This window comes from Hemiscyllium ocellatum, chromosome 18 (genome assembly GCF_020745735.1).
Source record: "Hemiscyllium ocellatum isolate sHemOce1 chromosome 18, sHemOce1.pat.X.cur, whole genome shotgun sequence".
Classification (NCBI taxonomy): domain Eukaryota; kingdom Metazoa; phylum Chordata; class Chondrichthyes; order Orectolobiformes; family Hemiscylliidae; genus Hemiscyllium; species Hemiscyllium ocellatum.
This window is the reverse complement of record NC_083418.1, coordinates 49,135,847-49,162,120: the sequence shown is the minus strand read 5'-3', so window position 1 is coordinate 49,162,120 and position 26,274 is coordinate 49,135,847. Positions and strand designations below refer to the sequence as shown.

The 26,274-nt window shown below is 39.4% G+C and overlaps 1 protein-coding gene across 6 annotated transcripts in view; it reads left to right on the top strand.

Annotated features, from left to right (window-relative positions):
* The window catches only part of pik3c2a (phosphatidylinositol-4-phosphate 3-kinase, catalytic subunit type 2 alpha), a 164,926-nt gene that overhangs the window by 61,171 nt on the left and 77,481 nt on the right, over nt 1-26,274 (top strand). For 4 of the 6 annotated variants that reach the window (XM_060838951.1, XM_060838947.1, XM_060838948.1 and 1 more), the window contains 3 exons: nt 3,178-4,399; nt 15,410-15,510; nt 18,248-18,405. In XM_060838951.1, the coding sequence (XP_060694934.1) occupies nt 3,254-4,399; nt 15,410-15,510; nt 18,248-18,405 (1,405 nt within the window). In that variant the 5' untranslated portion in view covers nt 3,178-3,253. Of the gene's footprint in view, nt 1-3,171; nt 4,400-15,409; nt 15,511-18,247; nt 18,406-26,274 lie in introns of all 6 variants that reach the window. The other 2 variants (XM_060838949.1, XM_060838950.1) reach the window with 1 other exon arrangement.

The following is a 26,274-nucleotide window of genomic DNA, read 5'->3' as shown; positions in this document are numbered from 1 at the left end:
GAAAAACCTGATGAAATGCTGTGGCTGTTACATAACTGAACACCGTTGCTATTTTACATATAGCAAAATCCCACATCTAGCACTTAGATGGTGGCTTAGCTATTTCTGGTTTGGGGGGGGTCTAAAGCCTTACCAAGCTTGCATTCTGGGTCTTCAACCAGTGTTGTCGATGAGATGTAAATTCTATGTCTGAAATATCTTCAATGTGTGTTTGCATAGTCAGTGTATGCCAGGGTGTAATGCTCAATCTCTGGAACAGAGTACTCCAACTGCTGAAATAATGCACTTTTCAATGACAGTGAATGTGTTGCACAAGTTTAATATGACTAAGCCATAACAATGCCTACAGCAGGTCTTTTTTTTCCCCAAGTCCAGAAACATCGATCTCGGTATGGCCACTCTATCGTCGATGGTCTCCATATTTGTAATAGAATATGCATCAACATTTGTTGGCTCATGGGTTTTCCCTTTTTTTAGTGTATAGAATAACCTATTTTGGTTATCTAGGTTTACTACTGTGCAGTAACTTTAATCAGGTCCTTTTAACTTGGTTGGAAGCAATGATTAAAAGCTTGGCGGCAGCAGCAGCATCTCCATTTTAATATTTTGGTGTTGGACATAAATTTTAATTAATAGAATAATCAGATCTGATTGGGACCAGTCTTAATAGCAAAAAGATGTAAAATGTTAAATTTACTGTCTGGTGTTACTGAGATAAACCATTTCGCCCCCCCTGTCACTGTTGATTTAATTGTACTTTCTCTGGTGCTTGACAGTGATTTGAACCTGACATAAATATCATATTCCAAATTTCTTTAACTTGCGATACATGGGCTGGCATAGTATAACAAAATAAATATTTTGTAGACAAGCCTTTGCTCTCTTCTGAACTGTTACTTCAACTTGCTATTAATTGGAGACTGAACCTGGCGAAAGTGAGGACTGCAGATGCTGGAGATCAACATTGGGCCGTTGTCCAAAACATTGATTTTCTGTTCCTCTGATGTTGCCTGACCTGCTGTGCTTTTCCAGCACCACTCGAATCTTGATTCTGGAGAATGAACCTGCAGATTGAAAAAAATCATGGGTTTTTTTGACCAGTTGCTTATTGTCATAACAAATGCTTTGAGTTAATGGCTTGAATTGTTAGTTATTAAAACTGATCTCTATATTAAGTATTAGATAGGTAAATAGAATATTTACCAAATTTAAAGCTGTTGGAAATTAATCTGATTTCAGAAGTTGCTGTTGGATCTGCTGTAATAAATTATATCATGAAAGAAACTAGCAATGAATCCAAACATTTAATCTTGCTGATCATGTTGATGTATTCATATGTATGTGATGTTGGACTATTCAATTGGAACAATATTGTGATAATCTTAATTTGGACAAACAAAGTTTACATTAATATGGGCTGTCAATCACCTTTACTCAAACAAAGAAAATCAGTGTTATTTAGTAGAAGGGAACTATGGAATTGCAGCAATGGTTCAGAGGGATCTGCATGTCCTTGGCCTCGTAAATGAAATGTCACCTTGCAGATATCACAATTTCAGTTAGACGGTAAACTGAACACTGACCTCTTTAAAGGAAGGTGAATGGAAGAGAAACTTGGGGAAATCTTGCTACCTGTATAGCAACATGTAGTTTGGTAACCTTATTTGAGGTGAGACATTACTTTCACTAAAAGCAGTTTGGAGAAGCTTGATTGCCAGAGTCCTGGAGTGGAGGGGTTGACTTTAGAGGAATGACTAAAATTTGGTTGGGTCTATACTCAGTTGGAGATTAGAGAAATGAGGGATTATCATTTTGCAAAACATAATATCTGTTGGGTTTTTTATAGTAGATATTGAGAGGGTATTTTATCTGACTTGGGAATCCAGAATTGAGGAATATTTTCAAAGTAAGGGTTTTTTCCCCCTCATCTCTGGCTTAAATTAAGTTTCTTCTCTGTTTCTAATCTTGAAATTCTCTTCTGCAGAAATCCACTGTTATTGTCTAACTCTGTCTTAAATGCATTCATATTTTTTGATTTGTAGGATAGTTATGGGGAGCTGAGTTAGGGCTGTGTTGGATCATTGATTCTATTGACTCCTAGTGTAGGCTCAAGGACCTCTTTTAATAGTGCATTCCTCCTCCTCCTCCTCCTTTTTTGTGCTCTTGAAAGAGCAGAAATGCATTAATGGGTTCTCAACCTTCTTAAATGAACTTTCCTTTTTGATCACTGATCTCGCATTTTTTTCTAATTTTGAACACCTGTCAAAAGACCCCTCCATCTTTTACTTTAGTCCTGTAAATCTCTTGTATCCCTGCCTAATCTTTCATAGACTTTTTAAATTACCACCATCAGAATTGGTTTGGAGATGCTGGTGTTGGACTGGGGTGTACAAAGTTAAAAATCACTACACCAGGTTATAGTGCAACAGATTTAACTCGAAGTACACTAGCTTTCGGAGCATCGCTCCTTCATCAGGTGGTACCACCTGATGAAGGAGCGACGCTCCGAAAGATAGTGTGCTTTGAGTTAAACCTATTGCACTATAACCAGGTGTTGTGATTTTTAACTTTGTCACCAGAATTGAGCGCACTTCCAGTGGAGGGTAAACTGGTGTTTCATAACTTGCTTTACCTTAGACATATGTTTATAAAGCTCAGTATTCCAAATGCCATTATAAAGTTTCTCAACCTTTTTATTGCCATCTTTAATGATTTGTCTGCAATTATAACCAGTCTCTCTGCCCTTCCACTACTTGGAATTGCAACTTGAACTTCACATTGTCCCTTGTTCTTCCTGTAAGATTGTATCTCTTGATACTTGGCATCATATTTCATCTGTCATGTGCTCCCCAGCCATTGCTTGATTCCATCTTGAAGTTTATTGTTTTTGTCCTTGCAAATTTTGAAATGTGGCTAATAGCTGATGCATCATTCTCATTCAAAATGGTGCCTAAGTGTGGGAACCTAGAGGGAAGGCTACAAGGTTCCTTCACCAGAAATCTGAAGCTAGGAAGTTTTTTTTTGGGCCAAGATTTTGTTATACAGATACATGGATGTGTTGGTAGCTCATAATGAGGATTTGTTAAATTTTAATCTCTGCAGGATGTGTGGCTTTGTAGATGGCACTTCCAATTGTTCTCTTTATAATTCCATTTTTGTTTTTGTTTGGAGCTCTAGGTTTTGATTCTCTGGGACTTCCCAGCTAGGAACGCTTGGACCTGCTTTGATAAATGGGAATCTACCAGTTAACAGCATGGCCCAGATATCCAGTCGAAATGGATTCAAGCAGTCAGCTCCTGCAGCTGTTGGCTACTCTGGGAAGCGAGCTGTTGGCAAAGAGGAAGCCTTGCAAATGGAGGCTGAAGCCTTGGCTAAGCTGCAAAAGGAGAGAAGCCAAAGTTTAAAGGAAGATCATCCTGTGCGGTCTGCCAGCAGTGCGCGTCAGAAATCTCCAAATACCGTCCAAGAATATGACCTTATTCACTTTCCAGAGGCAGAAATCTCCAAGAAACGAGCTGCTGATGCTCTATCTGACCTAGATATAGAGAAACTAACTTCAGCTGAACTGGAAAAGCTGCTTTTGGACAAAAATTTTGGACCTAAAAATATAACTCGACCTCCTACGTTACCAAATACTCCTCTTGTCAGTCCATCGTTCTCAAGTCCGTTTTACAGCCAGGCACTATTTTCTGGGGGACAGTGGACAGGTGGAATACAGGTGCCTGTGGTTCAAACAAGTGCTTATCATCCAACACCAGTGACATACCCTAAACAGCCTGATCCATTTCAGAATGGTTTTGGTCCTAGTCCTGGACAGTCTTCATACCGACCTTCTGAATCGATTTATATTGGCCTTCAAGGACATCAGTACATGCCTTTCCCACTCCAGTCTGCTACACCTGTACACCCTACAAGAGTTCTGCCACCTTATTCAACAGTACCACCTGAACTGGCAAAGTTATATGATAAAATAGCCAGTACATCAGAATACTTGAAAAACAGCAAGACGAGCAATGATTTGGAATCATCCAGTACGATGGTTCCTAAGTTGCCAGTTTGTGAAAACTCAAATGATGTTAGCAAGTTTGACTGGCTAGATCTTGACCCACTCAATAAAGCAAGGATTGAAAACCTGGAGTTGTCGTACAGTTCAACAGATATTGAGCCAAAAGTAGATACAGGCACTGTAGCTGCAGATCCTTGGGAGCAAGTGCTACAAAAACAAAGCCCATTGGAAAGTAGCCCACCTGACATTAAGAGTGAGGTGGCATCATTCAACCAGTCAAGTGTGAAATCTGCATCTGGCATTTCAGTGACACGTAGTTTATCTCTTAACCTGCGGTCCACAAGTTCCCAGCTTTCTGACAGCGTACAAGGGCAGAGTGACAAATCTTCACAGGTAGGAAATTGAAACACTTTTGCATTATGCTTGTTTTCTATCTTTTAATTGATAAGCAAATATGCCTATGTTCTGAACATTTGTATTGTGATACGTTTGTCAAGTATTGTAAGGTGCACTCATGTTTAAAAACTAATTGTGGTGTAACTTGGTAGTTTTACAACTCTTCTTAACATTGCAAGAACATAAATGAAAGCAGGAATTGGCCTTTTGAGCCTCAAATAATCCCTGTTTTATCTTTGGAAATTAATAAACAATCAAAAATCCCTTGTGTGCATGCTTGGTGAAGATGGTGTCAGGCTAACAAACAAAATTGTCAAGAAACTGCTACAGAAAATGCTGGAACTGCTTTTCTAATTCACACTGAAACCCTGATCTTTTTTTTTCAGTTTTTTAGTTAGCTTTGGATTTTAATGACTTGAAAGCATGATAATAATGCAGACATAATCTGCTTTCCCCGAGCTCATGAATAAACTCCATAGATTTGTGACTCGTGCCTCATGCACATTGTGGGTTAAGTCTCTCAAACTAACCAAAATGTGGTCGATTTGAACTTGGTGCTGTGTTCAAATGGCATTAATGGCATTCCTTTCAATGTGCATTATTCCATGTATGCATCTCCCTTTTGTCCACCAGAAAAAATGGATATACCATAAGCAGGTAGGAATTCCCTGACCAGGTTCCATCCATCCATTTTGGAAGCTCTTTGGTATCTGTAATTCTGTACAGTTCAGGGCCAAATGTCCCAATTGATTTTGTGACAAAAGAAAGTCATTTGCTTCAAAGCAAATGCAAAATGTTGCCAAATAAAACACACAATACTGGAAACACTCCAGCTACATGGCAGCACCTATGGATTTAGAAACCTTTTTTTCAGTGATGACTTCCATCAGAACAATCAGAACGATATGTTGTCCACAATCATGATTTTCCTCAAACACTCATACAACAGTTATGGCACATTGGTGTCTAGCTATATTTGTTGCAAAGTAGACCAGATCTCACTAAATTATATGGTTGAATTTGATGCCAGAATTGTTTACAGAAGACGAGATATTTTGTGTGTGCCAACTGTTTGGGTTCCAGTCACACTCCTAATGGAAGAAGGCCACACTTAAAGTAACTACAATTGTCTGCAACAGTCACACTAGTGTATTTTGTAAACAGCAAATTCTTGTCATCTGTCGAGCACTCAAGCTGGATTTTCTCTCGTTCTGTGCCTTTGTCTATGACAGACGCTTGCATATCAACTGGTAAAATTTTTTTTTGTATGTGTGGCATGTGGGCATTGCTGGCTGGCCAGTACTTACTGCCTGTCCCTAGTTGCCCTTGATAAGGTGGCAAGTTACCTTCACCTGCTGCAGATAGACCCCAATGCCGTTCAGAGAGGAAGTTCCAAAATTTTCATCCAGTGAGTGAAGAAATGGCACTATATTTCCAAGTTAGGATGTTGGATGGCTTGGAGAAAAACTCACAGGTGGTGGTGTTCCCATGTATCTGCTGCCCTTGACCTTCCAGATGGGAGTGATGGTGGCTTTGGAAGGTATTGTCACCTTCGGAAGGATCTTTGAATTTTTGCATTTTTGTAAACGACAGACAAGGTTGCTACTGAGCATCAATGGTGGGGTGAGTTCATGTTTGTGGATATGGTGCCAATCAAGTGGGCTGCTTTGTTCTGGATGGTATCAAGCATCTGAGTGGTGTTGGAGGTACAGTCATCCTAGGTAGCGGGGAATATTCCATCACAGTGCTGGAGGTGAGTTACTTGCCACAGTATTCTTGCCCTCTGACCTGCTCTTGCAGCCACTTTACTTAAGTGACATGTCAAGTTGGGTTTCCGGTCAATGGTCATAGTCATACAGCATGGTAACACTTCCTATAGTTGAAGCAGTCAATGTCAAAGGTAATCCCAAAATAAACTAGTCCCACATGCCTGCTCCTGGTCCATGTTCCTCCAAAGCTTTCCTATTCATATGTCTATCCAAATGGCCACCACTTGCTCAGGAAATTTATTTCATGTGTGAGCCACCTTCTCTATCTCTTTTTTTTCCCCCTCGTCCATCTTTAAAAATGTGCCCCCTCGCCTTTAAATCCCCCATCCTTGGAAAAAGACAACTACTATCAACTTGATAAAATCATGAGGGCTACAGATGGACTTTTTACGTAAACTCCCAGGATGTTGATTTACATTTAGACTTGCCTTAACTATAACTGACAGGTCATGCATACCTTTCACAACAAGAAATGCCAACTTGTAAGGTGCTTTGGCATGCAGCCAATATACTCTTTTGACAATTCGATGCTGTAAAAAATTGTTTCTGACTTGAGCATTCACAATTGCCCTCTAAATGGATTTACCCCCTGATTTTTACCAGGAGATCGCTGGTGAAACAATTCTGCAGTTACAATGGGATTTGCATTGTTTTGTAGAAGCAGAACCACTGAAAGGATAGGTTTGCACTCTGTGTGACCTTTTGCATTTTCTAATGTGACCCAACTAGAGATGAAACTGAGAAGAGTCCCCAGCATTTCCTGACTAATGATACACACGTTTTTAGTCAACAAACATTCCTTTCAACAAATGAATCCTTCTTCCACAAGGGTATATTTCCGGTTTTGTTAAAGTCAGTTAACTTCAGACTGCTCAGAAAAGTACCATGAAAAATATACTTTGAATATTGTTCCAGGCAAATGAGTTTTGTTTTTGGTTCATCATTTCCATGGTTTATCCAAAGTGTCTAATTTCCTGTCATTACAAATTTTAGCATTCCAGAGCTGCAACCAGCTGTTTTATTTTTCCCTCTTGGGGTGACACTGAAGTAGACACCACCATAACAACAATGTACAGTTCAAGAAGGATTCTTAATTCCTTTTGTTCTTTGACATGTTAAATATGTTGTGAATTGTCTGCAGAGCTGCATGCAGAGCTCAGATGTTGAATCTGAACATTTTCCTTTGAGTGATTTCAAACTGAATACATTAATAGTTAAATTTTTTTCTTGTACATTTCTTCTACCATCAAAATTGATCGCAACCAGATTAGGTGTAGCACAGACGTCGACAGTGTCAACATCCACTCGACTACCTCCTATCTCTGAAAGAGAAGTCTCTGGTCATTTTTTAAAAAATTTTTGCTTCTGACTACTTTGCAGCATATGTTGTATTCAAATAAGATCCAAGACCTTCAAAGGCAGTGCAGTTACTCTGATATCCATTCCCATCTCTTCAGTTAGTCTTGCATTTCAATTTGAGAAATGTATTGGAATCTTTCACTTTTAGTTTTTCTTGGCCTCCTTCTATTTTTGTACTTGCGTATAAATTACAAAGTAGGATTTTCTCAACGTAAGTCTTCATGTGTAATGCCTTTGTTATTAGCAATGCACGTGAGTTAACATTGTTCTAGGTTTGGTCAGGTTTCTTCTGGTGAATTGTTCTAATTTGTTAGGCCCCTGTTTGTCACTTTGCAGTTTTGCTGAGTAATACTTCAAGTCAGTATAGTGTCCCATTTGATGACAATAGAGAATAATTGTCTAAATTGGATCCTAATGTGACACTGAACAGATGTTTAACCTTAAATGGCCATTTACACTTGGTTTTATTGCAGGTGAGATTAGCTATAGAATCCTGTTTTATACAGCACAGAAACAGACCATTTGGACCAACTTGTCCATGCTGACCAGATATTCTAAACTGATCCAGGCACTAGACTAGAAAGCATCCAAGGAACAGGAAATTCGGCGTTTCGGGCATAAGCCCTTCATCAGGAATTTTCCTGATGAAGGGCTTTTGCCCGAAACGTCGAATTTCCTGTTCCTTGGATGCTGCCTGACCTGCTGCGCTTTAACCAGCAACACATTTTCAGCTCTGATCTCCAGCATCTGCAGACCTCACTTTTTACGAGACTAGAAAGTCAAAATTTAGGATACAATTCTGTTGGCAAGAATTGATATCACACTATCGAAGATAGTGAAGTTTGAATTATTAAAACATCTGGAATTAAATATTTAAAGTGCCAAGTACCATTTTTTTTAAAAAATCTTGTTCACAATGAATGTCCTTCGGGGAGGATGCCTATGTGTGACTCCAGTCTCTCAGGCTCTTTTAAATAGCTGTGTAAGCCACTCAAGAACAATTAGAGATGGGCAATAAATGTTGGCCCAGGCAGAAACGCACATCCCACATTGAACACAAAAAGTTCTCTTTTTTTTCTCAGTTTGCATGGTGGGGATAGCCTGTTTTGCAATGACCATAATAGAGGTACTGCTTTAAAAACTCTGAATGCTTAATCTTCAAAAAATGAGAGAACTCATTAGTAATAGACAGTGTTTTCAGATTTACATGTTCCGTTCAATTAGTCTCCAACTCTTATTCCTAATAGTGACTGGCATTAGATGGACTCTTGAAACCTAGTTTCTTACATAAATTTGCCAGTTTGTGCCCTTGTGTTCAGTTTTAGAAATGTGCGTGATATTCACACCATAGTAGGAAACCATTTCATGTCTATTTTTTATTTTCTTTGTGACAGATCTATCTTTTCCCACCTTCCCCACTCCAAAACATGGATATAACTGTAGAAACTGAAGAGTTATTGTTCTTGGTTATTCCTTTGTCACTACCAGCAGTATTTGTTCTCTGTTAGAAATCTGGGCATGTGCTTTCTGAAGAGTCTGGGGGAAGGAAGAAGCTTACAAAAACAAGTGATTTATTTTTTAAGACTGCACATGTAGAATGAGGCTATTCCCCATAACAGTTCAGTGTATTTGAAGAGCTGTAGCATGTAAAGGTTTTTGATATATTCTTGCTGTGAATAGTAGAAGTTGACCTGTCCTTCCTGAAGTAGTTGCCAGGAACATTGCTTTCTGACCTGAGGAACTTTACAAGTGTTAGGGAGACGTGCATTATAGATAAACTTCTGTTACATGCAGCAGCCTTTCAGCTGAAAACAGGAAATTGAGGCTTTAGTAGGAAATGAGGAAGCACAAACATTTGAAGCAAAGCCAGTTTCTTTTCATAAGTGAATTTTGCTACAAGCATTGAGTCTGCAGATTGGAATGTCAATTGGTGTGACTGCTGAAGGTTAAAAAGTCAAATTCCCATTAATGGAATGTTCTCAAATGGGTAATTTGACATCAGTCACTTTGTCTCCAGTATAAACTCTCATTTTGTTAAACCATCAAGGCTGCATTTAACTTGTCTGAGGAAGAGCCAGGCTATTTTAAACATCTAGTAAAACTACCCTTGAGTTTTGTTACAGACCTATTCAATGCTCATTGAAAACTGTGTAGATCATGCATCCTTTTCTGACATCTGAGAAGATGGACAATTAAGCTAACCAGTTGTTGTAAATCAGCTGCTGTGACCATTTCAAGCAACCAATGTGTTTGAGAACCAGCAGAGGGAGGTTCAATTTGTGCACTTGAACCTCTTTTTTTTCTGATTTAGGATAGTGAGACAAATGTAAGTTGGTAGCGAAACAGTGCCATTGCTCCCAACAATATTAACAATCAGTGGCTGGAAATAGGCAAGGGTGTTGTTGGCCAGGCCAGCATTTGCAGAGGCAGTTAAGAGTCAACCACATTGCCGTGGGTTTGGAGTCAGAAGGAGGACAGATCAGGTGAGTGCAGCAAATTTCCTTCCCTAAAGGAAATCAGTGAACCAGAAGAGATTTTTTTTCTGACAATCTACATTGGTTATAATGCAGCCTTTTATTACAAATTTTTGTTGCATTTAAAATCTCCCATGGTGAGATTCAAATCGATCTCCGCAGAATGTTCACCTGGGTTTCTGGAGAGATCTGAATGTCACCCAAGTGCTTTAAATCACTTCAGTCACAGTAAATGTTGGTGTGCTTCCCCACTTGTCTATTTATATGGTCATTTAATCAATTAACCTCCGTCAACAGATGAACAATTGCTGTATGGTCAGATTCTCCTCTCTACTTTTTTAAACTTTTGAAGATTTTATATCTTTTAAATAAAGTATTTTTCTTCAGGGGATCTGAGAATTTCTGGTTGGGTCAGCATTTATTGTCAATCCCTAGTTGTGCTTGGTGGTGGTGAGCAACTTTCCTGAACCACTGCAGTCCATTTGGCATAAGTATGTGCTATCATTTGAGTGTTCAGGATCTTGACCCAGCAACAGTGATGGGAACAGGATTTTTTGTTTTCAAGTTTAGATGGTGAGTGGCAAGTAATACTCCACAAGTACCAGGTAATGGCCATCTCCAGCAAGCAAATATAACTAGTCAAACCTGGTGTTGTGACGATTCAAATGGCATGACTATCACTGAATCCCCACTCCCCACTATCAATATCCTCTGGTGACCATTGACTGTACAAAAACTATGGCGACAAGAGCAGGAATCCCTCTATGTGTAACTCATCTTCTGAATCCCATATCCTGTCAGCCATCGACAAGGAGTGTAGGAAGTATTTCATCACTTGCCTGGGTGACTGTACTTCCAGCAAAAGTGGAGAGAAACTTTCAGTTAGTAGTGTTTCCATGTATCTCCTTCTGTTGTCCTTCTCGATGACAGGGTTGATGTGTTTGGAATGCGCTCCCAATAGTGCGCTCCCAAAGCAGCCTCTTGAGTTTCTGTAGTGTATGTAGTACTGCTACTACTGAGCTGTAGTGGTGGATGGAGTGAATATTTGTTTGTGGACGTGGTACCAGTAGAGTGTGGTTTTTTTTGTCTTTGGTGTTGATTTGATTTTTGGAGCTGAAGTGCATTTCTTGTCCAGTGATCAAGGCATTTTTGATTCTGGGGGGTGGAGAAGACAAAATGGGTCAAATGTCCATAGGGGATCTTGATCACAGCCAATCTCAACAGTCAATTATACTCTAAATTGCTCTGTCTGTTAATGACTACTAATCAGGCCAAGCAAACATCAATGGAATGAGAATGGATCTGAATCTGACCCAAATCATTGCTTTGGTATAATTATCTCTGCCAGTCAATCACTGTCTTGTTAAAGAAAGTGAGGTGCAGTCCAGGTTCCATTGAGGAGAAGGGTAGGACAAGCAAATTTCAACACCTTGGATAATGATTTAGCAAACATAGTGCATATGTCAGATCTCAAGTGGACAATAGAATTGAGTATCAGACTGATTTACAGAAGGTTCAGAGGACACTTGAAAAAGCAAATAAGAGCAAAAAGAGGAGAGTGAGGATAAACTGGCAGTTGACATAAACAATTTGTGGATTATATTTTATAGTCTTATAAATAACAGGCTTGCAAGGAACCTAAAGAGGAACTTAGCATGTTGTCAAGGGCAATATTTAAGTATAAGAAAATGCTGCTCAAAATGAAGGAATCTGAGACCTTTGTATCAACTTCTCAAATCTGTTAAGAGGAGATATTGTATAGGCTGTCTGTAATTAAAGTAAGTAAGTTTCCAGAGCCTGCTGAGGTACATGAAGGAAGTAAGTGTGAACACTGGCCATACTTTGCAAACCACTTTAAATTTGGGAGTGGCCAGAGGGTTGGACAATTGCAGACGTTATGTTATAAGAAAAAGTCCAGCAACCACAGGGCGGTCGGTTTAACCTTAATCATGGGAATAATTTGGAAACAATAGCTGCACTCAAACTAATTACTTGACTAAATGTGGATTAATTTGGGGAAGCCCAAACAGATGTGTAAAAAGGCAAATTTCTAACTTGCTTTCATTTTTTGATTAGATTACACAGGGCAGGTAATTTCTCTGATGTATTTAATATCTCAAAGTGCAAGTGTCTCAACAGAGTAGAGCAAAGTTGAGTTTATGGAATAAAAGAGACAGTAACAATGCAGGTACAAAATTCTTTTCTGTTGCTTGATCAAAGGGTAGAGGGGAAAGGTTGCTTTTCAGGCTGGAGGGAAGTTTGTCGTGACATTCCCCAATGATTTGTTTTATTGTGCTTTGTACAAAATCAAGATCAATGTTCAAGTTTATGAATGGTTTGTGAGAAGAGGATAGTCTTCTAAAGGATGTAGGTTGGATTGGGCAGACGTGACAGATACATCTTAATGAATTGACAAAAACTAATTTGGTCACTAAGTCTTTTCACCTGTCGAAGGAGCAGCACTCTGAAAGTTTGTGATTTCAAATAAACCTATTGGACTATAATCTGGTATCTGGTGACTTCTGACTTTGTCCACGCCTCCACATGTTTATTTTGCAGGAAGATGCAGAAGGATATTACTGAATAAAGTACAAATCAAACAAATGCTGCAGAATCTGAGGCACTTTGGGTTGAAATATGCACACTTTTTTGAAGCTGATGAGTCAGGTTGAGTGGCTAAAAGCATTCTTGTATTTTGTAAAACGAGACATTTGAGTAGAAAAGGAATTAAGATAAATCTGTATGAAATCCAAGTTCAGCCTCTACTGGTGTTCTGCACACCATACATTAGGAAGGGCACAAATAAATCCGAGGTGAAAAGTAGATAAATGGGAATGATTGCCAGGATGTGGAGCTACAATTATGTAGTTAATTGGAGAAACCAGTTTGTTGAAAAAGAGGAAAAGTACAGGGAGGACATTTCAGAGCTTCACGACTTGGCAGCCAAAGAGATAGGTACCAATGGTAAACATTTAAAATTGGAAGTAACGAGACCAGAATTAGAATTGCAGATGATGTGCTCATTTGGGCGAGGGACTAAGTGGGGCTAAGTTTGTAGGTAACAAAGATAGATGGAAGGATGGGTAGTATGGAGGCTACAGACAGACTTGATCAAACTAGTAGAATGGGCTAAGAAATGGTGCACAATACAAAGTGGGAGAGTGTTAGGTTATGCACTTTGCTAAGAAGAACGCAAGGATAAAATGTTTTGCTATTGAGGAAAAGCTTTGGAAATCCGAAGCACAATGGTACTTGGGAATCCTGGTTCAGGATTTTTTTATGGGTAACATGCAGGTTCAGTTGGCAATTAAGGCAAATGCAATGTTGGCATTCATTTTGAAGGGTTAGATACAACCGTGGGAATGCACTGCTGAGTCTGTATAAGGCTTGGGTCAAACTGCATGGGCAATATTTTGGGCTCCATAATCTAAGAAACGATGTGCTAACCTTGAGGGGATTCAGGAAGTTTACAAGAATGATCCTGGGGCTGAAAAGCTTGTCATATGAGGAGTGGTTAAGGACTCTGGGTCAGTCCTCATTGAAAGTTAGAAGGATGAGGGGTAACCTCATTGAAACTTAGAATACTGGAAAGCCTGGTTAGAGTGGACATGAAGATGATTCCACTCAAAGTAAAGATTGAGGGCACAGCCTCTGAGTAAAGGGATGACTCTTTAGAAACAAGATGGGGAATTTCTTCAGCTAGACAGTGGTGAATCTGTGGGACTCATTGCTACAGAAGACTGTTGAGGTGAGGTTTTAAGACTGAGACTGTTTGTTTCTTTCTTAGTCCGGTGATGCTAGCTTACAGGGTGAAGGCAGAAGAGTGGGATTGAGAAACACCCAAACTATGATCGAAGAGCAGACTTAGTTGACCAAATGGTCTAATTCTGCTCTGATATCTTATGTTATGGTTGACTCTCAACTAGCTGAAATGGCCTAACAAGCAGAACAGTCAAAGGAAATCCCATATAGAGGACAAATGTCTCAACATTTGACCCCCATATCCCATGAGATAATTTTAAAATTTTTGTCCTTTTCTGGAGGATGGGGCAGGGGGGTCAAAATATTGCTTGATAGTAGCCACCGCAGGTCAAGGAACTCGAAAGTGACTGTGAATTTGACTTGCTGAGAGTTGAAACTCAGTTGTGACCTCAAGTTGAAGAAGGGTAGAATGTTTTGTCATTGAGTATTGTCCTGAAGTGAGTTTCGCATAGTGGAAGTAGAATACAGTTGACATTGAATAGGAAAACTGTAAAGTGCATTTTAATACTTTAACTATAACTGACCATTCATGGCATGAGTTTAACGTTATTTTAATTAGACTGCCTCTCAAATTCCATGTCACATGCAGCTAAAGTGTATGTTGTTTCAGTTTTTCAAGACCAAACTAAACAGCATTCAAGTGGAAAAACTCCCAAGGTTTTTGAAATGTAATGGAAAATGGCGCACTGATCTACTTTCGAGTTATGCTTGCATACTAAGATTTTCCCATGGGAAAAAGCAAACTCTTTACTTCAGTTCCTAATTTTTCTTTTTTGTATGATGTCATTTCCCACTTTAAAATTGTGAGTGCGCACACTGGAAGAATGTTCTGCAAATTGAGTAATTAGGTCACCTCATTTTGTTCACTGGCAAAGCACCCATGACAGACAGTGAAGCACGCTAATGATGCAGTTATATTCTTTACAATGCCTATTCCTTTGTAGAGGCCTGTGTGCATAACTTTGGATACGTTCCTTAAAAGGTTAATAAAATTATGTAATTGGATCATTATCGGAGCATCTTTTGCAACTCATTTCCAGTTGCCTGAGGACGGAGCGGGGGGCTCCGAAAGCTAGCTGTTTCAAATAAACCTGTTGGACCATAACCTGCTATCATGTAACTATTTTTGACTTTGTCGACCCAGTCCATCACTGGCACCTCCATATCAAGTTAAACTTGATTGCAAATTCCAGAGAATGTTTCAGTATGGTTTAAAGAACATATTTGCATTCTTTTTCAGCAGGGTTTGTATGGAAAAATATTAGCTGCTCTTCACATGTGCACTTTTCCATATTTATCTGCAGCATTCATGTTATGCACTAATGTGTTTATGGCATTCCAGAGCCAACCTCTGTTTAGCACTGTTTGGCTGTAAATCACTGGCAAAAATTAGATATGCAATTATAATGTATAAATGTTCCAGCTTTCAGACTGAACAACAATAATATCGTATTGCAACAGCTTTTGGATATTGAGGTAATTTTAACAGTAAACTGACCTACTTAGCTCATTTTCAGAACCTAAACTCCCTGTGGGGAAAATTTAACGAGGTTTATTGCATTGGTTCTTGCTATGCATTATGGTTAATGTGTTTAATGTATTGCACTGTCTGTTTTGATTTAGAAGTTCTGGTTTCATTACAGGTTGACAATGGGACCAATAATGATCTTAAAAGCGAAAATATTCTGGAACAAACTTATTCACAAAATGAGGAGGTGGCAGCTTTTTGGCGAGAACTTATTAAGTAAGAACGAACAACTTGAATTCATCCTAACAAATGTGATTGCTTGGCTTTCAAAGTTAAGTTTGTGTCATTTACATATGATTTCGCCAGGAGTGATGCTTTTTGTAGAGAAGCCAGAATAAAGCTTTTGCTTCAGTGCTGTCCAGGCTTGTGAAGATGACACAGCACTTCCACTTGATTCCTCATGTTTACACTCTCTTGGAAATACATGCATAAGACGTAAGATCGTTGGGTTTCAACAACCTAGCAAATCCATCATCCTGAGGGAGATTAGTTGATCTCTTTTTCGATATTTCAATCTGCAGTTTTGCATGGGAAGAATATTGTAAACAAGAACCATTTCAAGATTATTTCAACATCATGGGCATCACTGGCTAAGCCAGCAATTTAAAAAAAACTTGATTGTGCCATGTGAATATCTTGTGTAAATATTCCAATGCTAAGCTAAATATTGGTATTTCCTACTGCTGTCCGATCTATACTGCAAACATAGACTCAAACATGAAATTTTTGAGCTGTACAGCATGGAAACAGACCCTTTGGTCCAACTCTCCGTACCAACTAGATATCCCAACCCAATCTATTCCTACCTGTCAGCACCCACCCCACATTCCTCCAAAACCTTCCTATTGATTATATCCATTCAGATGCTTTTTAAATGTTGCAATTGTACTAGCCCCCACCACATCCTCTGGCAGTTCATTCCATAAGTGGCCGAACAAATGTCTTGTACAGCCACAACATGACCACCCAACTCCCCTATCAGTATTCTGACCAATAATGGAAAGCGTACCAAATGCCTCCTTTACTATCCTATCTACCTGCGACTCCACTTTGAAAGAACTATAAACCTGCACTCCAAGGTCTTTTTGTTCAGCAACACTGCTTAGGACCTTACCATTAAGTGTCCTACTAAGATTTGCTTTCCCAAAATGCAGCACCTCACGTTTATCTGAATTAAACTCCATCTGCCACTTCTCAGACCATGGGCCCATCCAGTCAAAATCCTGTAATATTCTGACGTAGTCATCTTTGCTGTCCACTACACCTCCAATTTTGGTGTTACCTGCAAACTTACAATGATACCTTTTTTATGTTCGCATCCAAATCAGTGGCAATCCACTGGTCACAGTCCTCCAGTCTGAAATACAACCCTCCACCGCCACCCTCTGTCTTCTACGTTTGGAGCCAGTTCTGTATCCAAATGGCCAGTTCTCCTGTATTCCATGAGAATCTTGCTAGCTAGTCTCTCATGGGGAACCTTGTCAAATGCCTTACTGAAGTCTATATAGATCATGCCCACCACTCTGCTCTCCGTCCCCTTTGTTACTTCAAAAAACTCAATCAAGTTTGTGAGACATGATTTTCTATACACAAAACCATGTTGACCATGCCTAATTGTCCTTGCCTTTCCAAATACATGTACATCCTGTCCCTCGGGAATCCCTCCAACAACTTGCCCACCGTTGACGTCAGGCTCCCTGGTCTATAGTTCCCTGGCTTGTCTTAACTACCCTTAAACAGTGGCACCACATTAGTCAACCTCCACAGTCTTCTGGCCCCTCACCTATGACTATTGGTGATACAAATATCTCTGCAAGGGACCCAGCAATCACTTCCCTAGCTTCCCACAAATTTTGTTTCAAGACATCCAGTACTTCCTTATCTGTAATATGGACATTTTTACAATATGACACCATCTATTTCCCTATATTCTATACCTTGCATGTCCTTTTCCATAGTAAACACTGATGCAAAATACTCATTTAGTATCTTCCTCCATCTCCTGCTCCTCCACCCAAAGGCCACCTTGCTGATCTTTGAGGGACCCTGTACTCTCCTAAGTTACCCTTTTGTCCTGTACGTATTTGTAAAAACCCTTTGAATTCTCCTTTACCCTATTTGCCAAGGCTATCTCATGCCCCTTTTTTTGCACTCCTAATTACCCTCTTTAGTCTATCCTACTGCTTTTAAACTCTTCTAAGGATTCACTCGATCTATCCTGTCTATACCTGACATATGCTTCCTTCTTCTTCTTAACCAAACCCTCAATTTCTTTAGTTATCCAGCATTCCCTACACCTACCACCGTTTCCTTTCACCCTAACAGGAATATACTTTCTCTGGATTCTCCTTATCTAATTTCTGAAGGCTTCCCATTTTCCAGTCGCCCCTTTACCTGCAAATATCTGCCCCCAATCAGCTTTTGAAAGTTCTAACCTAATACTGTCAAAATTGGCCTTTCTCCAAGTTAGAACTTCAACTTTTAGATCTGGTCTATCCTTTTCCACCATTATTCTAAAACTAATAGAATTGTGGTCGCTGGCCCCTTAGTGCTTCCCCACTGACATCTCCGTCACCTGCCCTGCCTTATTTCCCAAGAGTAGGTCAAGTTTTGCAACTTCTCGAATAGGTACATCCACATACTGAATCAGAAAATTTTCTTGTACACACTTAACAAATGCTTCTCCATCTAAACCCTTGACACTATGGCAGTCCCAGTCTGTTTGGAAAGTTTAAAGTCCCCTACCACAACCACCCCATTTATCCTTAGATTGCTGAGATCTCCTTACAAATTTGTTTTTCAATTTCCCTCTAACTATTAGGGGGTCTATAATACCATCCTAATAAGGTGTTCTTAAGAAATAACAGTAATTGGACTCTACAAATTAATGTCATCTGTTTGAAGTTAAAATCTTGCTTTATCAATTTTGTTTTTCTTCTTCCCCCACTTGTAGATTACGATCCACATTTCCATATAGTGACCACTCCACAAATCCAGGCTATATTTTGAGTCCTGTTATGCTTCACCGTGATATGAATGGAGAAAATGCTAGTGTGAAGGTCTCGATAGAGATTGAAGAGTTTCAGGAGCCAGTCACCTTTACTTGTGATGGTAAGTTTTTTACCATTTTATTTTTGAGCAAGCAGTGTGAAGTGTACATTTCAGCATTATTGCAAAATGCATAGATATCTTTAATAGTTCCTTGAAATTTAATTTTGGTAAATTGCATGAGATGAGAAGCCTTTTACATTTGACTGTAAACATGCATGAAATATCTTGAACAAATATTCCACCGTTGGCAATTGAGGATATGCGTTTTCGGTTGTTTTGTGAATGAGGTATCACTTAAATTTAAAATGGCTCAAAGTCACACATAGAATTCATGTGGAAGTTGATCCTTTTATCAATGTCCAAATATTTCTCCATTGTGTGACAAATCAGAAATTCTGGAAAATAGGTTGTGGAATTAATTCTTGATCTTTTTTGCTATATAAATGATTAATTCTGATCAATCGCTTTAATCTGATAAATGTTTAAACTTTATTTCAGCTCGATGACAAATGTATTTTCTCATGGAAGTTTAAACATTGCTTCTGTGCTGCATGCTTTAAAGCTTATAATTGTTTTAAATTTAAAATGCACATTAACAACGAACATGCATAAATATATGTATCATCCAATAAAGACCGCCCTCCTGAATGAGTCACAGATCTGAGCATCTATGAATAGAGAAATGGCATTAATGTTTCAGTCAGTTATCGATTTCATTGTTTTGATGCTTCTTGATCTGATCTCTAGCTTTTCTGTAACTTTTTTGTGTTCCAGTATATACAGTGTTTATCTTTTGCATTTAAAGGGTTTTCAAGGGGTCATTTGACCTTAGGTGTTTTTTGTTTAACTTGAACATCCAAAATACCTCCAGTAGCCTGCTTTTCAGTCACTAGTTCAGGTGAAATGTAATTGAAATTGTTTATATATTTCGATCGATTTAGCTATTGAGCCTGCAGTTAGGCATACAAGAAAGTGAGGACTGCAGGTCAGGCTCAGTGTGGCGCTGGAAAGGCACAGCCAGTTAAGCAGCATACGAGGAGCAGGAGAGTCGACATGTTGAACATAGGCTCTTCAGAGATGAAGAGGAGCTTATGCTCAAAATGTTGACTCCTGCTCCTCGGATGCTGCCTGACTGGCTTTGCTTTTCCAGTGCCACACTTTTTGGCGCAACAAGGTACAGACTTGCTCCTGTTCCAATCTCAACAACACAATGTCTACCAATTAGCACTTTTGAAATGTGGTCACTATTTTAGAACTTGGCAAAATAATTTGTTTAATTTTATCCCTTTCACTTGTGAAGCAGGGGAACCACAGGAAACAGGCTATATAAATGTCTTTAACTTGTGCGATTAATCAGATTGGAATTATAGTAATTTTTTAAATTTACTATAATTCCAATCTTCAGAAGTGCTACTGACTAGGTACAATTGTGAGTAGTGACTTATTTGTGAAGCAGCAACAAATGATAATTCTGGTAGAGATTAAATTCTGTCATCTTATGAAACAAAAGTCTGAACACTTTCAGACAAATAAAGGATTAAGGGAATCCTTGCCAATTAGGTCTTCAATGACTTTCAGAAGGGAGAATTAACTCTGAGCATTCATTTCTCTTGTATTCGTTCATTTTGAAAATTTAGCATTTATACGGTTTGCCATAGTGACATTTGCTTAGGTTCACTAGTAATGCTTATCTCAATTTAAAGACATTAGTTTATTTTTAAAATGTTAGTACATGATTATTTTAAACAGCATTTTTCGGTATCAATATAAGAACATAAATTGGAGCAGAAGGAGGCCATTCAACTCTCCAAGACAGCGTGCAATTGTATTGTGGGTCAAGAAAACGCAACAAATGTTCTGTGCACAAATAGGTACTTCTAATTGGTCACTGAATACAAATTTAGAATTTTCCCTTCCCTTTTAGAGAAATTACAAGTTGCAATTTTTCCCTGTTGCAATGATTTAACTCCAGATAATTCAACTAAACCTGGCTCAACCAACTTGCTTGCAAGTGCTCAGGTAACTTGTGATAAATGTTTAACCCGCTTTTCAATTGCGTAGTAAAACCTGTTTCTGCTGTTCTAACACTTGCTTGCTTTATGGAATGACAGACAATGGAAGATCAAATTTTAGGTATTCCTTAGGTCAAATGTGGATTTTTTAAAAAATATTGTTTTACTTGTTGTAGAGAAACTGTATTTTACTGATTTGGAGCAGATACGTACATGGCATTCTTTCTAGTTGCTGCTATATATTTATAACTTCCATTTTATTTTGTCTACAAATCTGCTATGGAAGATCTGTTGCCAATTGTCCCTTGGAGACAATTGTACTCTGTCAGAGCCTTGCAACAGTAGTTTTAGTCATTGCCTTTGAAATAACTGTACAGAGGCCAGTACTCTTTCACGAAGTCACCTTTTTACTCACATGCGCACAGTCCATGGACTCTGACCAGCCTGTTCAGAGCTAGTCCCTCTAATGACAAGACTGAATAGCCTGTAGGTGTCTGTCAGCCAAGGTTCCCTGATTGTCCCAGGTTAGCATCTCCAATCGAGGATCTCTAGTCTGAGATCCATTGGCACTTGTTCCAATAATTACATCTTTAAAATGTCTGCCTTTTTTGTATTTTACCTTTTTACCAGCTCCCCTTTTCTTTCTGAGCAACCACTCCTAAGTTTAACCAGAAGAATGTGTCTCCTGAATGCTCAATGTTTAACAATTAAATGCTAAAAGATCCAGCATGTTGACTGTATAATGAGGAAGGAACAGGTGATAGGCTGTGAAGTCATGATGCACAACTTGAAGCAAGGTGGATGCTGGGTAAAGGCGTGATGGTATTCTTTTATATGGTTGGAGTCTTTATTCATTGCATGGCAAAGGTCAAAGTTTTGGAAGGTGTCATTGAACAGCACCTTACATTGCAACCCTGAAGTTTTCAAGCTTATGTCTGCAGAGGCCTTCCAATTGGTCAGTGTACCATGGTCAGCCTCCGAACTAGACAAAATGGAAATATATTGTGGTCAAGATTCAAGCAAGTAATGACTGGAGATGATTTCTACATTTACACAGTGCTCACCTTGCCCCTGTTTTCATTGTGCTTTACTCTCACCATGTTCTTTCTTTGCATCTTCTCCTTTGTACTCTCTCCAAGGTTTGTATATTTTCCTGTTAAGAATAAGTTCTGCAGTGAATAGCAGCCACACCTGATTCTGTGATATTTTTAGGCAGATGTTTGTTTACTTAAACCTCTGTAAAGCACTCTTGCATTTAGTATTGTATCATGTGCTGTTATAATTCTGGGTGAGAGATCACTTGTCCATTTTAAAAGAAGTCCTTCCACTCTAGAGAGTGCAGCTGTGGTACATTGTTGATATATAATTGATTCAAGTCAGAGAATTCTATTTTTAAAGATGAAATTATTGGTATGACAAACTACAGCCGTGTGTGGAGGTAGCAACTGGTTTAATTTTCATACAAAGTTTGAGACCATTTTGATTAGGCCAAACGTTATGAGATCGACCTTTTAACGTAGATAATTTATTTGAGGGCTTGACTGCATAATTGGGACTAAAGCAACATCCGAGAAAAGTAATTGTGGAACAAAATAAGTATGCAGTACTAAAAGAATTCACTTTATTTATAACGCATAACTTAATTAATTTGAATTTTTAAAGTGTACATGTTTCGAGCATTAGTTTCCTAGTGCACATTTTTCTTGAGATTAGAATGAAATGAAAATCTTTGACATCTCCGATGTGTTTAGATTTTCAGAAAATATATGGTAAGATGCCATAAAAACAAAATATAGCTTCCAGTATTGAAGGAATGTATTAGTTTCATTGAGGATTGATTAACAAACACAAGGTGGACTTGGGCTTAATGGATCTTTTTGAGCTGGAATTACGTAACTAGTGAGGCATCACACAAGTTTCTGTCCAAGTGCTTCAATGATTTGTTAACTATATTGACCTAAAAGAGGAGGAAGAACATATTGCATTTACATTTGCAAGTAGTACAAAAAATAGGGTAGTAAATGTCTGAAATGCTCTACCCCAGAGAGATGTGAAGAGGAGGGAAGTAGATTTTTGAAATATCATGGATTTGGCAGCATTGCTCAGCGGGCATGAAGGAGAAGTGGATTGGGGGTGGGGGAAGGTAACAAACATAGAGGAGGATGTTCTCATTCTGAAATAGTTAAGCTCAGTGTTGAATCCTGAAGACTGTAAGGTACCTGGGCAGAACATGAGACTTTGTTGTCCAGCTTATGTTGAACCATGCTGGAGCACTGCACCAGGCATGGGAATATGGCAGTGTTGAAGGACAGGCAACTGGAAGCTCAATTATTTTACGGAGAGTGTAGGTATTTGGCAAAGCAGTCACCCAGACTGCGTTTCATCTCCCCACTGTATGGGAGACTATATTGTAAACAGCAGATACAGCAAATGAAGCGCAGGCAAATCTCTGCTTCATCTGGAAGGTGTCAGTCATACAGTACACACAGGCCCCCAGCCCCATCAGATCTATGCCAACCAACAAACATCAAATTACACTAAGGCAAAAGTGAGGACTGCAGATGCTGGAAGCTAGAATCTAGATCGATGCTGGACAAGCATATCCAGTCAGGCAGCATCCGAGGAGCAGGAAAATCAACGCTTCGGGCAAAATCTCTTCATTAGGACTGGAGCTCCCTGATGAAAGGCTTTTGCCCGAAACATTGAATTTCCTGCTCCTCGGATGCTGCCTGACCTGCTTTGCTTTTTTGGCACCACTCTAATCTAGACTCAAATTACAATAATCCCATTTATCTGCACTTAGCCCAGGTGTATGAAGCCCTGATCTAGATGTTGCTTAAATGTTGAGTACCTGTCTTTGCCACCCTCTCAGGCAGCACAATCCTTATTTCTGTCAACTTCAAGGTGTTTTTTGTTTTGCTGAAATCCCTTACATCATTTGCTCCTCATTTTACACTTGTTCCTTTTGATCTTTAGAAACATCTATACGGGTAAAATATTCTCATAATCTACTCTATGCCACTCATAGCTTTGTATACCTAAAACAAATCCCCTCCCCACCCCCCACTCTTTATCCTACTCAAAGGAAAACAAAACTCAGGCTATCCAGTCTCTCCTTAACTGAAACTTTTTGACTCCAGGCAACATCTCTTCTGCATCTTCTCCAGTGCAATCACATCCTTCAAATAGCTTGGTAACCAGAACTCCAAACAGTATTCCATCTGAGCCCTAACCAATGATTTATAAAGTTGTAACAAGGCTTCCTTCCTTCAATATTTTCATGTCCTGACTAATAGGAAGCTTGCCTCAATATGTTGTCTTCACCACCCTATCGACCTGTGCTGACACTGTCGGGGATCTGCAAACCTGTTCCCCAAGGTGCCATTGTTCCTCAGTGTTTGTGTATTGTGTATGTTCTTAGACCTCCAAAATACATCATTTCATGCTTACCAGCATTACATTTTCATCTGTCTGTTACTCTGTCCAGTTTACCAGATGATCAATATTAGACTGTAGCCTGAGACCATCTTTCTCACTATCGGCAGCACCAATTTTTGTCATCTGCAAACTTACAAATTATACCTCCTGCTTTTGACTTCTAAGCCACCAATGTCCACAACAACAAAAATGGTCCCAGCAATGATCCTGGTGGTACACTGCTGAGTCACTGGCTTCAATTACAAAAACAACCTTCCGCCATCACCCTTTAGCTCTATTTGTCCAGTTTTCGAACTTGCCTCCGATACCATGGACCAGCCTTTTATGTCGTATTTTTGTCAAATCACATGGTTTGCATGCAAATCACATCAACGGCACTGACCCTCCTCAATATATATAGTCAATTTTTCAAACAACTCAGTTAAGTTAGCCAGTCAGAATATCCCTGTAACAAATCCGTGCTGACTATCACTGATCAATCCCAGCCTTTCCAGATGTTGATTAATCTTGACCCTCAGGAGTTTTCCAGTAATTTCCCTACTGATAGTGTCAGGCTAACTGATCTGCAATTATCTGGCTTACTCCTGATGCTCTTGGACAAAGCAACCTGATTAGCTATACTCCAGTGATCTGGCACCTTGCCTGTGGCTAGCAGAGTATTAAATCTATCCACCAAGGCCCCAGCAATCTCCTCTTTTGCCTACCATAACGGCCTGGGGTATATCTCATCAGACTCTGGGGATTTGTCTATCTGCATGCCTACAAAAAAATCTAACTCCTTATTCAAAGTTTGTGAGAAGATTTGTAGCTCGGGTACTCGTTGTTGTGGTTCTGTTCGCCGAGCTGGGAGTTAGACTTGGAAACGTTTCATCCCCTTTCTAGGTGACATCTTCAGTGCTTGGGAGCCTTCTGTGAAGCGCTTCTGTGCTGATTCCTCCGGCATTTATACTGGTTTGAATCTGCCGCTTCCGGTTGTTAGTAGCTGTCCGCTGCAGTGGCCGGTATATAGGGTCTATGTCGATGTGTCTGTTGATCGAATTCGTGGATGAGTGCCATGCTTCTCGGAATTCTCTGGCTGTTCTGTTTCAGGAGCATTTCTGAACTGACTGCCAGACTGCTGCGACCATTAGGACTCATAACAGCACACAAACCAACAGCCACTCTCAGACAACAACTCACCAGGACAAAGGACCCAATTCCCAGCATGAGCAAAACCAACGTGGTTTACAAAATCCCATGCAAGGACTGCACAAAACACTACATAGGACAAACAGGAAGACAGCTAACAACCCGCACCCATGAACACCAACTGGCCACGAAACGACACGACCAGCTATCCCTAGTGGCCGTACACTCAGATGACAAACAACATGAATTCGATTGGGACAACACCACCATTATAGGACAGGCCAAATAGAGAACAGCCAGGGAATTCCTAGAGGCATGGCACTCATCCATGAATTCGATCAACAGACACATCGACATGGACCCTATATACCGGCCACTGCAGCGGACAGCTACTGACAACCGGAAGCGGCAGATTCAAACCAGTATAAATGCCGGAGGAATCAGCACAGAAGCACTTCACAGGAGGCTCCCAAGAACTGAAGATGTCACCTAGAAAGGGGATGAAACGTTTGCAAGACTAACTCCTTATTAATCTTAACATGCTCCAGATTCTCAGTATTCCAACTGATATCCCAAATTATAATAGCTTGCTCATTCAGGTTCAACCCATTCAGTTTGTCCAGGTTTCACCCACTTTAGAAGCAGTGCCAATGATCCAAAAGTCTGAAACCCTACATCATTCACTAGTTCATATGACCTATTCCTATACCCAATAGCACCATGGCACTGACAGCAATCCAGCTTTAATAGTCTTTCTCTTTTACATACTACCGAGCTTACTTGATTCTTGTTGCGGGAGCTTTTTTTTTAAAACTCCTGTTATTGGTACTGTTACAACACTCAGGTGAACCACTCTTAATTAGACCAAACACCCAGAAAAGCTTGCCTCGCCTCACCTCATAATCTGTTAAAATGAGTGACTGAGAACTCCCAAATGCCACTATGTAAAGAAAGTAATAATTTATTCATTAACTCTCTAAAAATTAACATTAAACAACTATTCACAATTCTAAGCCCCATTTTTTCTTAACTGTTTTACAATCTGCTGATAACTAAAACAATATGCTGTTCCAATAAGACGCTTATTAAAATTGCATTAACTTCATTTCAAAACCACACAGCTGCTGTTGTCTTCTGTATCATCTTGTTGAGGATCTCCCTGGGTCATTGTCTTCCTTTTTATGCATGTTTCTTATGAAAAGGTATCTTTGATAGTGTAGTCTAATTTCTTTGAGAACAAGATGTTAGATGGGCAATTAGCTCTCCATGGGTTTCTCTCTCTTACCAGTTTTCAAAATGTTCACATTTTATTCCGTCCTACCCCAACATCGGATCATTTCATTGGTTCAAT